At 46.3% G+C, this 14,305-nt stretch overlaps 6 protein-coding genes across 6 annotated transcripts; 2 read left to right on the forward strand and 4 right to left on the reverse strand.

Moving 5' to 3' along the window:
- Positions 1 to 989: 989 nt before the first annotated feature.
- SAMD00019534_043940 (hypothetical protein) lies at positions 990 to 1,662 on the forward strand (the record flags this gene model as incomplete). The annotated part of the gene is made up of 4 exons (XM_012899884.1): positions 990 to 1,170; positions 1,240 to 1,376; positions 1,465 to 1,527; positions 1,603 to 1,662. 4 exons carry the CDS (start codon positions 990 to 992, stop codon positions 1,660 to 1,662), a joined length of 441 nt encoding a protein of 146 aa, XP_012755338.1.
- A 525-nt stretch (positions 1,663 to 2,187) lies between these two features.
- SAMD00019534_043950 (hypothetical protein) lies at positions 2,188 to 3,588 on the forward strand (the record flags this gene model as incomplete). The annotated part of the gene is made up of 2 exons (XM_012899885.1): positions 2,188 to 2,196; positions 2,347 to 3,588. The coding sequence occupies 2 exons, from the start codon at positions 2,188 to 2,190 to the stop codon at positions 3,586 to 3,588; spliced, it is 1,251 nt and encodes a 416-aa protein (XP_012755339.1).
- A 312-nt stretch (positions 3,589 to 3,900) lies between these two features.
- On the reverse strand, positions 3,901 to 7,527 carry SAMD00019534_043960 (hypothetical protein; the record flags this gene model as incomplete). Its single annotated transcript, XM_012899886.1, has 9 exons — positions 3,901 to 4,083; positions 4,161 to 4,982; positions 5,058 to 5,680; positions 5,749 to 5,911; positions 5,989 to 6,395; positions 6,470 to 6,673; positions 6,746 to 6,829; positions 6,897 to 7,072; positions 7,160 to 7,527. The coding sequence occupies 9 exons, from the start codon at positions 7,525 to 7,527 to the stop codon at positions 3,901 to 3,903; spliced, it is 3,030 nt and encodes a 1,009-aa protein (XP_012755340.1).
- A 589-nt stretch (positions 7,528 to 8,116) lies between these two features.
- On the reverse strand, positions 8,117 to 9,965 carry SAMD00019534_043970 (hypothetical protein; the record flags this gene model as incomplete). The annotated part of the gene is made up of 3 exons (XM_012899887.1): positions 8,117 to 8,227; positions 8,304 to 9,171; positions 9,280 to 9,965. 3 exons carry the CDS (start codon positions 9,963 to 9,965, stop codon positions 8,117 to 8,119), a joined length of 1,665 nt encoding a protein of 554 aa, XP_012755341.1.
- Positions 9,966 to 10,220: 255 nt separating this feature from the next.
- SAMD00019534_043980 (hypothetical protein) lies at positions 10,221 to 12,100 on the reverse strand (the record flags this gene model as incomplete). The annotated part of the gene is made up of 2 exons (XM_012899888.1): positions 10,221 to 12,001; positions 12,076 to 12,100. The coding sequence occupies 2 exons, from the start codon at positions 12,098 to 12,100 to the stop codon at positions 10,221 to 10,223; spliced, it is 1,806 nt and encodes a 601-aa protein (XP_012755342.1).
- Positions 12,101 to 12,828: 728 nt separating this feature from the next.
- Positions 12,829 to 14,283, reverse strand: SAMD00019534_043990 (hypothetical protein; the record flags this gene model as incomplete). Its single annotated transcript, XM_012899889.1, has 4 exons — positions 12,829 to 12,945; positions 13,015 to 13,368; positions 13,431 to 13,888; positions 13,962 to 14,283. Coding segments are annotated over 4 exons (1,251 nt in total), but the record flags the coding sequence as incomplete, so codon positions are not given.
- Positions 14,284 to 14,305: the final 22 nt, after the last annotated feature.

The following is a 14,305-nucleotide window of genomic DNA, read 5'->3' on the forward strand; positions in this document are numbered from 1 at the left end:
AAAGTTGGAAGTTGTGCTATTTTGAGAACATTGTTGTTAGTCACTCAAACAAATACAATGTACATCATGTACAATAGCAATGTATGTAACTTACAAGAAGTGATGCCCAGTTTGCTCATATACTCATTCCAATCTTTGTCAGGTATAGTTGCTGATCCTTGACCCTTAAAGAGATCGATTAATGTGTCCGGTGATGGCTTTGGCATCATGTTTGCGCAAGCCATCGTAGCGAGTCTATAGGCTAGCTCAAGCATATCATTGTAGTACACTTCATCGCTTAGGAGCCTGGCCATTGTTGCTTGCAATGGCTCGTCATGCAACACATCCAACTCGCCTGTCAGTGGATCGCAAACAGGACACGCTTCTCTATCTAATCCTTGACTGTTACAAACGTGCTTCTTCTCACGTAAGTGTCGATTTAACTCCTTTGACGTCGTGAACTCTGCTTCACACCACGTGTGCAGACACTGATACTCCTTCGCCTGCCTATTGAAGTGCCCACAGGATAGACTGCAAGCAACAGCGTCGCATTTGGGATGACTCTTGTTCTCGTGATTAGACAACGCACTGGCTGACGAGTATTTGAGTGGCGCTCCAATCCAGCCACCACAATGATGGTGGCGGCAAACGAACGCCATATATATATATTGCTCTCTCTCTCTCTCTCTCTCTCTCTTTTTATCTCTATCTCTATCTATGAAGTTCAACAAAATTAATTGATCAAATGCACACCGGTGGGCTTTTGATGAATTAAATTGGTCTTGGCGTAACGTTTCATGCCATGCCAAGTCAAGAGAGAAACATGCAAAATACAAAGGGTGGTCATTCAGTTCATCATCAAATTTGTTGGGGAATGAATGAAGATTCCGGTCATCTTGAGGTCGAGACACAAAGTGAATTTCAAATTATTGCACCCTCAAGTCATTCAATGAAGTTTGAACGCATGAAAGAGCAAAGGAGAAAGAGATAAATAAATACATATAAATACAATGGCAGATGCAGATGATGATATAGCTGTTGAACAACAGCAACAGTCGTCACCACCACAACAACAGATGAACACTTCAAGTGGCAGTGTGCCGCAGACACCTACCTCACCAACATTGCAACCATCTTCAACAACAACAACAACAACATCATCTACACCAACAAGCGAGAAGAAAGACTCAGGTATGTATAGTAAACAGGTCTATCAGTCAGTCAGTCGATTATTACATTATACTTACGCACTGTGAACAGTGATTATATACTTTAAGAACGCTGGTAGTGCACCAGCATTGAAACAGAAGAAGTTCAAGCTGCAGGCTACACTATCATTCCAACATGTGATCGACAATCTACGTAAACAACTGAAACTCAAGTCATCTGAACCTTTAGTATGTATATAATATGTATCAAGTATCCCAATCAATAGTCACTAACTTGCTATCATTCTCAATCAATAACAATCAATCAATCATTCAGTTCTTATTCGTGAATCAAATATTCCAACCATCACCAGATGAGTGTCTTGGAGACCTGTTTAAGGTAAATTAGCAACATCATACGCATGCATAGTCAGGCGTGACCTGAGACTAATCAACCTTACAAACAACCATACAGTGCTTCAGTGTCAATGATCAACTGGTTATAAACTATTCAAGTGCACCAGCCTGGGGATAATCAATCAATCAATCGATCAACCAATCGATCAATCCTCTCTCCAGGAGATATATATATACATATTATATAACAAACCAAACCATGCATGGCCACTCAAATCACACAACGATTACTCAATCAATCGCCAAAGGTGTCCTCCAAGGCACATCAATGATCCAACAAACCCAACAACAATGCGACCCTCCAGGTTTAACCGATCGTGTATTAAATATCAATATCCATTTTGTCTGTATCCCTTGTCCCTCTATCATTCATTCATTCATGTTCAATCAATCAATCAATCTTGGTCAATGTCGTTTGACTTTGAATAACGTTACTCCAAAGTCTGACACACACTGAATAGATCGTCGTTGTTTCTGTGAGGATTATATTAATTTTAATAAAATGAATTTTGAGGATGAGGGGGATCACGATTCTCTCTCGTTCCGTCACAGACCACCAACACACAAAGTCTTGCCAGTTGCTTTTAAACTCTTCAGGTTCACATACTATCTTCACTACAATAGTACTTTTTACTTCTTCATAATGTCTGTTGTAAGTATTGACTACTGCATGCTGATGATGCGCGATTCAATGAAGCAACGCCAATGTCTACTACTACTTCGATAGGTAGTAAGACATGTGGCGAACACAAAATGACAGGTCATGATAAACTAACATTCATTCATTCAATGATTCATTTAGTCCATCATCACCTACCCAAGCAACCCACGTGCTTGCAAGTCATTGATTGCCGCCAAGTACACTGGCGTCAACATTGAGATCCCCAACGTCGATCTCTCTCAGCTTGCCACCAACAAGCCAGTCGAGCTGATGAACGCCAACCCATTCGGAAAGGTCCCAGCCGCCATGACCCCACAGGGCCCACTGTTCGAGTCCAACTCCATCGCCAGATACGTTGCTCGTCAGGGTGGTAACAAGATCTACGGAAACGACGCCTACGAGGCCTCCGTCATCGACCAATGGTTGGACTTCTCCTCCAACGAGATTGAGTCTGCCGCCGTTGCATGGCTCTACCCAATCCTCGGCTACGGTCAGTTCAACGCCAAGGAGACCCAGAAGGCCAAGGACAACATCAAGAAGACCTTGACCACCCTCAACACCCACCTCCAGTCCCGCTCTTTCCTCTGCGGTGCCCGCGTCACCCTTGCTGACATCGTCGTCACCTGCTCGTTGCTCGGATTCTACAAGATGGTGTTCGACCCATCCTACAGATCCACTTTCCCCAACGTCAACCGTTGGTTCACCACCTGTGTCAACCAGCCAAACTTCAAGGCCGTCCTCGGAGAGGTCGCCCTCGCTGCCACCATGATGGAGCCAAAGAAGGAGGAGAAGGCTGCCCCAGCCCCAAAGCCCGCTGCCCCAAAGAAGGAGGAGAAGCCAGCTGCCCCAAAGGAGGAGAACCTCGATGACGAGGAGGAGGAGAAGCCAAGAAAGGTCAACCCACTCAGCTTGCTCCCACCATCCAAGTTCAACTTGGAGGAGTGGAAGAGAATGTACTCCAACAACGAGACCCGTCCAGTCGCCCTTCCATGGTTCTGGGAGAACTACGATGCTGAGGGATTCAGCGTCTACCTGTGCACCTACAAGTACGCCAGCGAGCTCGGCCAGGTCTTCATGACCAGCAACTTGATCGGAGGTTTCTTCCAGCGTCTCGAGACCCTCCACAAGTACGCCTTTGCCTCCATGATCATCTCTGGTGACCAGGAGAAGACCCCAGTTGCCAACCAGGAGGTCACCGGTATCTGGATCTTCAGAGGAAAGGGACTCCCAGCCGACATGGTCGACTGTGATGACCATCTCGTCTACGACTGGAAGGAGTTGGATGTCTCTGTCCCAGAGAACCACACCCTCATCGACGACTACTTCGCCTGGGATGGTGCTCTCGGTGGTCGCAAGTTCATCTCTGGAAAGCTCTACAAGTAAACATCTTTGTAGTTGTACTCGTCGTCTAGCCTAACTAGTTCAACAAGTTACCAAACCTTCCAAAGCTTTATAAATAGAGTAATAAACTAGTTTATTACTTATAACCTGTATTACAATGAGTTGTATATGATGTTATGTGGATGGCTTAGACATTTAGACCAAGTCTTCAATGACAGTAGAGCCACGATCAATCATCTTGATCGTTTGTTTGTTTGTTTTATTAGGGATGGTTGATGGATGGTATGGGAAGGGAAGGATGGAGGGCTGAATGGCTGGAAGATGGAACGGTGAGGAAGACAGACGGATGTCTGATTATAATGGTTGGGTTGAGAATGCAATCATTCTATCATTCTCATGTAAAATGGTTGTTGGATGTGGACAGGTGTAGACATAGGGCATAGGTGCGCCCATCGGTTCCTTCGACCTAAACAGTCCAACAATAAGTATGTTCTGTTGCAAAAGATAGTTCTTGACAAGCTCACCAAAGTTTCTCTCCTACATTTTTTGATTGATTGACGAGGCAACAAGTTAGCAAAGTCTGATGGGATGGTGAGGTCAGACAAACAACTTACATGATATGACTGTGGAATGGGCAGAAGCTGTGAGTAACACTTGGACTCCTCGTTGGTCATTAGGTTGTTGAGTCCAAGGACGTGATGGTTCTGGTAGAGTCCATTGACACCAAACGCCAACTCTTTGGCAACGGTGGTGATGTCTTCGTTGTAGTGTGCCTGCACCATTAGACTGTCGAGCACGGCGTATGTGTTGACGCAGCCGTTTGCAAAGTTTGGCGTTTGGAAGTAGTCGGGCTTGATGTCACGGTTCTTGTTGGCCTGGAGGTAGGTCTGCAGCTTGCTGGCGCCACCACGCACCATGTCCTTCTCGAGGAAGCGGATGTTGGGCTCGTGTAGCAGCTCGGTGATGATCTTGGCCGAGCTGTTGACCTTGGCAATGTCAACGTACGACATCAGTGTGAACGAGTCGATCTGAGTCTGGTCACACTTCTCGTACGGGTTGGAGGTGATGATGATGGTTTCGGCATTCTTGGCGCCGCACTTGTTCAGGTCCGACTGGTTGGACGCCGTTCCCTTGATATAGGCGATCAGTGGCAGCTGCTTGGTCGTGTCGAACCACGACTCGCCGCCCTCTGGCTCCTCTTTGTACAGCACGACAATGGGCTGGATGCGGCCCTTGGTTGTCTTGGACGTGAGAGACGTCACGTAGGGCAATCGAATGTGATGAATGAGCAGCTCCAATCCCTTCAGCGACTTGGTAACGATGAGCAAGTGCTTCTTCATCTGTTTGGCGCCGTCCTGATTGTACTTTCCATGCAATGTGAATGTCAACAATGAATGTTTGTCGATGATAAACTTAATCCTCTCGTGTATCTTCTCCTGTTTGTTTGTTCGTGGTTGGGTAGGGCATGGGGTCAGTAGCCAGCATACGCGTGTGGCAAGGATGTAACTTACAATGTGAGGATCGTTGGTCTTTTGTGAAGAGAGGTCACTTAGGAAGGCAATCCAGTCACCTCCATACTCTGCAATGCACAGGTTCTTGATGAGGTCTTTGGGCGTCAACTCATCCTCCACCTCCTCTCTGAGCTCAAAGATGCCTTGCTTGTCCAACTCTGCAATGCGCTTCTGGAGAATAATGGCAGGCTTGGGCTTCTTGGATCGCGACGTGTCTCGGATGAACGATCGCAGTGACTCGTTGATGATCTGGTCCTGTTCCTGATGGTCGTCCTCGTCGACAAGCAGCTCGAGGTCGGGCGCCGCTAGACGATTCAAGAATCGGCCAACTCGTCTGGTGAATGTGTTCTCGTTGATCTCGCTTCGCATCTCTTTGGCCTCTGTCGTCGTCTTTAGTACATTATGAGAGATGAGCACCATTGTCATTGATTGGGACATGATCGTGGTGCCAGGTGGGTTCAAGTAGAACCTTCCCTTTATCTCGCTCGAGTCCTTTGGTATGAACAGTCCAATGAGCATACAAGCACTTCCAAAGTACAATGACAGTATCACATCAGTCAGAGCAAGTCCAACAAGGAAGTCTGGTACCTTGATAGTGAATATAGAGTTGTTACATCCATAGTCTAATCATTGGGAATGAGTGTAAGTGATTGATTGATTGATCGATTGATTGATTGAGTGATGGACTTACAATATTCAGTTAGCCACTTGACTTGGACAATGCTGGGGATGATACGTGAGGTGAAGAGATTGGCAAAGAATACGTTGTAGCCTGGACAAATGATGGATTGTGCCAGCATTGCTCCTCTGAACTCCTCCATGCACATTGTTCCACGGAGGAATGTTGCCTTGTTCTGTGGAAGTGGAGTGACGATTGATTGATTGAATGTTAGTGGATGGAATAGTTCCATGTGCTCCTGGAAATGCATACCTTGTTCTTGGACGAGATTAGGTTGGAGTAGATGTTGAGATTCTTGTTCAAACTCCTGACGGCGTAGGAGCAGAGTATGTTGTCTGTGTCACCTTGTATTTGCCAGGAGGGTGGTGTGGCAATGAAGCATGAGTCGGCCTTGGTCAGCTTGGTCCTGTCCAGATCCTGCTCAAACAATGGTGAGCCCTGCAAATAGATCAGACGCTTCTTATAGAATGGATTCAGAAGCAGTGACTTGAGCTTGTCATCTGGTGGGTTGGGGCAGAGTAGCACAATCTCCTTCTTTAGTCTACCATGTCGTTCATGATAGAACTCGGCCAAGAAGTCGACAAAGTGAGTGAATGAGAAGTCGCCACAATAGAACACGTGTCCAGATACTCCAGTCGATGACAGGTTCCTCATGAATGCTGTTGTTGTAGTTGTTGTTGTGGAGTGTTAGTCAGGTGATCGGCGACATGATGATGAGGATGAGGACACGTACGAGAGTCTTGTTGTAACTTCTCCATGAGTTTGGACACGTGATAGGGTATCAGAACACCGGCGCCAATCGACAAGGCGAGGGTGATTGTAACTTGTCCCAATGCAGTGGTTGGGTAAATGTCTCCATAACCAACTGTTGCCAATGTGACTACAAGGAAGTATACTGTCTGATGGAACTGAAGTGGTTTGTTACTGCCTGGATTGGCTATAATATATTGGTTAGTCATTGCTACATGGTCCACGCGATACCATTGAAGACTGGACAAAGACTACATACTCTCAATGTTCATGTAGAATCCAGCCAGGACAATGATAAATGTAAAGACTACAATGAATGCTTTGAATGTGTACTTGGCAACCTCTGTCGTTTGGATGAATGAGTTAGTGATTGATTGAATGAATGATTGATTGAATGCACAAGGACATACCATTCTTGAAGTAGTGAAGCACTCTGGATAGACGTAGAATGCGTAGTACACGAAGTACTCTTAGGAATTGGAAGGATCGCAATATGTTATGTACGTTGCCCTGAACAATATCAATCAGTAGCGGGAATATAGTGATCAAGTCGACGATCGAGAAGAATGAGAATAAGTATCGCAGTCTGTCACATGTGTCATTGATTGATTGATTGAACGAGTGTTAGTATGTGGACGATGACGACTCCCATGGCTCGCCAACAACAACATACTTGTCCTTTGAGAGGAAGAAGTCGAGTGCCCAATGCATGCAGAAGAAGACCATTAGTGAGATCTCAAGTGTGATGTACCAAGTTGGTGGCACCTTGTCCTCGATGTACGTGCCATAGATGAATAGTACGACGGAGAAGACTGATAGGAACACCTGAGTGAACTCAATCAACTCGCCAAGATGTGTATAGGCCAGATAGATCTCAGCCTTTACACGCAATGACACCTTTAGTTTCTTTCTCTGATGACTTCTTCTAAATATACGTCCAACTACTATTATCGTCGATGTTATCAATAGAAATGTGAGCAATACAATGCCCAACTTGAGCACATTGCCCCATATCTTTGATGGGCCAAGTGGATCTGACATCCTCTATCCTCTATCTAAGTATTAATCTCTCTGGTTCAATATATATATTGTATTGTGTATCCGACCAACCAACCTCTGCTGCTGTGATTCGATGTGTTGTTGTTAACTACTACTACTTGCTCGCGCTCTTAAGCTCGCTCAATCAATCAACTGAATAAATATTATTAATGTAGAGTAATACTACAAGTGTTATATGTATATGTGTATATGTGTAGATGTAGATAGTTTGAATAAGTATAGACTATAAGCCGACAGTGACGGGCTTTGATTCGTGCAGAGCAAGCAATGCTTCAGCTGCAGCCCAGTGTTGTTGCTGCAGTTATCGAGAGAGTGGATGGGGTGTGTGTAGTTTGGGGGGTGCTGACCCTTTCGTTCACAGTTGCGCAGCTGGTCGATCTCTCTTTGGAACACCTGAGGTGCTTGATTTTTTCGTGTTTGTTTGGGTTCACCTGAGCTTGGTGCTGAGTTGGGGAGATTGGATTCCAAGTCTATCCATTCATACATACATATAAAGATAGATGATATACATTTATTATTACTTTGGAAGAGTTGTATTCATTCGTCGTCAGTATCAGTACGATGTTGTTGATCAATCACTCTCTTCTTCATCTTCATCCTCAGCAACATCATCTCTTCGCTCCTTCTTGAATGCTTGGTAAAGGTTTCCATCATCATCTCTGTCATTGCCTTCACTTAATGCCTGTTGTTGGTGTGGAGAAGAGTTAGTTAGTTAGTTATAACTTGTGTTGATCAATCAATCAAACTAATGAACATACTCTCTTGGCTTTGGTGTTCTTTTGAGAAACGGCTACTGAGGGTGCGGCAGCGGCGGGTGCAGGTGCGTCGCCTGAAGGTACTTGTTGAGCATGTGTTTGAGGTACTTGTGCTTGAGCTAGGTCGTCTTCAGGCTTTGAATCTGTCTCTTTCTCCATCGATATGTCATTGTCATTATCAGGCTTGGCTGGTGTAGCTGCTATTGCCACAGCCACTGCCGCTGTTGATGTCGATGAAGTGGTGGTAGTAGTGGAATCATCATCCACTTGCTCCGATGAAGTGTCCTTTGTGTTGTTGATCTTATCCAGATCATCGACATGATTGGTGAACCAGGGATGATCGAGTGTCTGCTCGATGGTCAGACGCTTATCTGCATCGACCACGATCAGCTTCATAATGAGGTCCTTGGCCTCCAGCGATATGTTGTCCCAATAGGGCGAGGGGAATGAGAAGCCGCCCTTCTTCACACGATCAAAGAAGTCCTTGTCCGATGGGTTGCCAAAGGGTGGGAAGCCACACAATATGATGTAGGCGATGACGCCAATGCTCCACAGGTCCACAGTCTTGCGATAGCCCTCCTTCTCGCCCTTGGTCAACACCTCTGGCGCCACATACTGTGGCGTTCCACACATTGTCTGCATGAAGCTGCCTTGGTCCAACGCTCGACTCAGGCCAAAGTCTGAGATCTTGACATGGAACGAGTCTGGCTTGGCCAGCAATATGTTCTCGGGCTTCAAGTCACGATGGGCAATGCCCTTCTGATGAAGATACTTAACCGCGCTACATATCTGGCGCATGATATATCTGCACACGTCCTCTGGGAAGTTAGTCTCTGCGACGATCTTGTCAAACAGCTCGCCTCCAGTGATGCTGTTATCGCATGATTGGGATGGGTCCAGGGGTGGGGTCAGTCGCGAGTCCAAGATGGGCTACGCCTAGGCCATGGCCCAAGCCCACGAGGCATGACAGGACACTTACAGCTCGAGCACTAGATAGAGATACTTGCGAGTCTCAAAGACCTCTTTGATACCGACGATGTTCTCATTGGCCACTTTGCTTAGGATGTTGACTTCGTCCATGAGTGCATCCTTGCGCTTTGATGTCATGGACATCTTCTTCTTGTCGATCACCTTGATTGCGTATCGCTCGCCCGTCTGTCTATTCACGGCCAGACGCACGGTGGCAAAGTTGCCCGTGCCCAGCACATCTCGCATGTCATAGGCCTCTTGGGGACCGCCCTGTTCGATCTCGCCAGCCTCTTCGCCGCAGTCCTGATAGATGAATGCGATGCGCTCCTCAGCGCGCTTGGGGATGATGCCCACTTCGCAGCCATTGTTGATCAGGATCTTGCTGTTCTTGCCCAGCAGCTCGTTGTTGTAGAACGTGCCGTTGGTGCTGGTGTCCTCGAGGAAGACGATGTTCTGCTTGGCGGTGGGGTCGCGGAACACCTTGCAGTGGCGACCGCTCACCGTCGGCAGATTGTATGTGACCTGGCACAGCGCGGGCGTCCTTCCAAAGATCACCGTATTCTGTCTCAGCTCGATCGATGGATACTTTGGATTGAGTGACACCATCCTGCCCCACAGCGGTCCATCACCGACCTGAATATATCCATTGCTGTCCACTACTTGTGTTGGTGCCTGTGCTTGTGCTTGATCAGCCATTGTTGTTTGATTAGTTATATATATGTATTATATGTATGATTGGTTAATTGAACTAATTGATTGATAGTGTGACCGTTATGATGCCTGATCATGAGGCTTCGAAGAAGATTTTGACGCAAAATGATCAGTTTTTGATTGGAACTATCCCACCCCAACAAACACTCGAACAATCAGATATGTTGAGATCTATCTGATCACAATCAGATTGATGATGATGTATACATTTACAGAATAGTCAGTTGGTAGACAGACTATTTATTGGATGTCGGATCGCTGTGCCTTCCTTGGCTCCCTTCTGAGGGACTCGCGATGCAGGTCGGCAAGCGTCATGTCAAGACTCTGTCCTTTCAGATCGCTCTTTATGTTCAACAAGAACTCCTGTATCTGATGCACGGGCTGTATGTTGTAGGACATCTGCTGGTACTGCTGCACCAACGAGATCACCTTGAACATCAAGGTCCTCTTTGTGAAATTGATCAGGTCCACCTTGCGATTGGGCGCCACCTCCAGATTGAGCAGGTCAGGGTTCTCTTCGATAAACGTGAGATCAGTGAGATGCACACCGAGGTATGGCATCAGTGGAGGCGAGGCGCATTCTAGACGCGTGCGGTAGTTCTTGAACGAACTCTCTGAGTTCATGATCTTCTCGAGCTCGGCGTACATCTTGTGCGTCTGCGCCGACAGCTCCTCGCGCGTGTACTTTAGACGGTAGACCGACGAGAAGCTGAGTCCAGCCACGATGGCCATCAGTGAGTTGAAGTTGTTCATGTTCATGAGATGGAAGGCGATCTTGATGAAGCGTGTCATCATCCTGGCACGCGCCTTGACCTTGGGCGTCTGGATGATCATCGTGGCCACCCACATCGACACGCTGTTGAAACGGTCGATCATACGCAGTACGTTGGGCGCGCGATGCTTCAACTTGGCCTTGTTCCACGACTGATTGAGCAACTCGGGAGGCTTGATCTTCTTGAACATCTCAAACTCGATCAGTGTCATCTGTCGGGCGATCTCCTCCTCTTCAATATCGTATATCATCAGGTTCTGCGAGAAGATGTTGCGCGGCACGATAGGCTCGGGTGTCTTGTCGTTGAATATCAGCTTGCTGCTGGGCATCTGCTTCTCCACCTTGTTGAGCGACTTTGTCAGCGCCGACGAGGGCAGCGGATGCTTGATCTGAATCTGTTCGATGAAGCCTCGCAGCACCTGAATCAGCTTGTCGTCAAAGTCCGAGTAGTATTCGTCCAGCCATCGCTTGACGACGTTGACCACCTTGAGCTGGATGGCCTTGATGGCCACCTCGCCGCTGATCTCCACGCCGTTGGCCTGCTTGACGACGTAGTTTGTGACGTTGTAGCGCTGCATCAGCTTGGTCAGCAGCTTCTCGGGCGAGCAGAACGACTGGTAGGTCATGAGGAATGTCTTGAGGAACTGCAGGTCGACCTTTGACTCGTGCGTCAGTCGCTCCACGAGCTTGTTGAGTGAGGCAAACTTGACGACCTCCTCGTCCTGGTCGTCCTCGGGGTTGCGGATCATCTCGATGACGATGTTCTCGGGCGGCTCGTCCCAAATGTTGACGCCGTCGTCCTCGTCCTCGTCGTCCAGCAGACCCATGCCGTACAGCAGGTCCTCGCGCTCCAATATCTTTTGCTTGCGCTCCTCCTGGCAGAACTCGATGTGTTCCATCGAGAGATCGTATATCCTGTCGGTGTCGCGGAGTGCATTGCGCACGTATGTTACCAGTCTGCTCTCGCTGAGCTGGTCGCCTGTTGGCGTGGCCAGCTTGGACTCCTTCTCGAGCGTGAGCTTTGTCTGTTTGAGGCCGTGTGTGGCCAGATGCTGCAGGATCAACTGTACAATCGCTGTCTTGTCTATCTTTTGCTTGACCTCGGGGCGACCCGGTTGGAACTGTTTTCCAAAAATAATACCTCTATCCATTGGATTAATCCTCTCGCACAAATCACCAATAGATGGATTATTTCTAATTACATTCCTTCTCCAATCTGATCTATCCACTGCTACCTTTGAGTAAAGTGCTACATATATATATATTGAGTGTGTAAGTTGATGTTGATTGATTGATTGATTGATTGATTTGGTAACAACATACGCTTTAGGTTATCGATACCATTCATAGCCATCATTTCTGTATTTGGTTATTATGTATATATTTGTATTATAAGTATTATTAACAACAACGACAACAATGAATATGTTGTGTGAGTGAGAGATTATAAAGGTGTGTCACTTGTGATTGAGCTGTATTATGTTTATAAGTAAGTATCAAGGTAAAGTAATAAGTATATGAATAATATATATTATATGTATATGTTACAAGTTATAATTACATGTATGTGTATATAATATATATCTATATATCTATATGTATCTGTTTTAATAATAGTTATAGAACGTGAACGTGGGTATGAATGAATGAATGAATGTATGAATGACAACAATCATCAAACCCCCACACTAACAAAGAAAAACCCCCCATGTTGGAGCTGTTTGTTTCCCCTTTTGCAAACACAAACACCATCATCTGACCATGAAAGTGAGATCTTTTTCAAAATCATCAATTTTTTGATCAGGCCCAAAGTACTTTGGGCATCAATCACAAAGCCCTGATCTATCTTTGGACCATGTATTGACTTGTCAAGACATCCAAGGACATACCTCTGCACATAGGTGTACACCCAAGCTGGCCACACAAGTCACAAGCAAATGTCGGCTTTCGTGATGCGAAGAAAGAGAAAGAGAAAGAGAAGAGACAAGTGAGGAGTGATTGGTTGATGGATGGATGATAATGTACATTTACAACATGCTATGATAGCGAGATACCATCCATTTGAACGTACGCCTACGATGAATGGTTGCGCTTGCTGGTGCCTGACAAGGACGACAGAGCGATGAATAGTACTGCAAACACTGCCGACGTAATCAAGAAGCGACTGTTCATGAATGTCTGTGCGTTGTCCTGCTTGGTTGGGCAAAGATGTTAGTGGTCTGGGACTCACGACGGTTAGAGCGAGTGTATGGAGAGACATACTTGAGTTGTAGATGGCAATTCGATAGATGTTGCCTGCTCAATGCGCTGCTGAGCAGTGTCGGATGATGGTGATTGATGGAGTGATTTGTCCAGTGGAGTCTTTGGCGCTTCAATAGATGGAGTGATGTCTGCTCGCATTACTGATCCAAAGAAATCGGTAACTGGTACTTGATCGAGAGGTCTTGAGAACAGGTCTTTCCTGTACTCAGAGTGAGACAACAGACTCTTGAAGTCGTACGAGTTGAACAGCTGTAACAGTGACACATTATGTGGATCGACATTCTCAAAGAACTCCAAAGTATTGTATGTGAATCGATCGATCACTGACAGTCCAAGCTCGGGATCAGAGTGATGCTGTAGTTGAGCGTAAGTACATGTTCATCGTAGTCACTTCATCATCTTCATCATTATCATACCGAGTAAGAGTTCTCACCAAGTCTGCTGCTACCAATGGCCAGGATATTTGGCGAGTTGAATCGTTTGTACAGGGTGTTGGCCTGGCATGTATCGACCATGAACAGTATCTCATTGTAGCGCTTCTTCTCCCACATCTGCTTGAAGGCGTCAGAGAGGTCGTGAGAGGAGATCTCCTCGTTGTCTTGGAACTTGAGGAACTCGTCTCCACCATGACCCGTCAGGAAGATCAGGATGTTGCTCTTGTCGTCTGTCAGTAGACGCTTGGATCGCGACACCTCTGGGTCGTGTCTGCCCGTCAGTACTCTGATAAAGTTCTCGACGTTGACCTCGTAGCCGCGGTAGTCCACCTCGATATTGTCGCCGTACAAGTTAATCTTATGATTCTCATTGTTGAACATAACGCCAGCGTATGAGTTACGAGGGTTACAAGCCATATCATCGGCCAACATCAAGATGACTAAAGGTCGGTACAATGTATGTATGTATGAGTATGTGTTATCGATCGGCTATTCATTAGTTCGCCAACATACTCTGTGAGTCGGGGATACCAAGCTTCTTGACAGTCCTGTAGAAGCCAAGCACGTTGGCAATGTGTCTGTAGTTGAACCAGAAGCGTGATGTGCAGACGAGCACCGCCCAGTTGTTCGTATGAGTGCCGCGATAGAAGTGTTCGAGGTTATAATCACTGTTTACTACATTGACATTGTTCAATCCTGTTGCTGCTGTTGGTGATGCATTTGATGTTGAAGATGATACAGCCAACATTATCATGATCAACATTGTCACAGTCGCCAGTGTTGTAGTATTAGTAGTAGCCATCATAGCATAACTACTTCTTCTTATATATATCATATCTGTCTGTGTATTTGTATCT

Source organism: Acytostelium subglobosum, assembly GCF_000787575.1.
Source record: "Acytostelium subglobosum LB1 DNA, scaffold: scaffold8, whole genome shotgun sequence".
In the NCBI taxonomy this organism is placed as follows: Eukaryota; Evosea; class Eumycetozoa; order Acytosteliales; family Acytosteliaceae; genus Acytostelium; species Acytostelium subglobosum.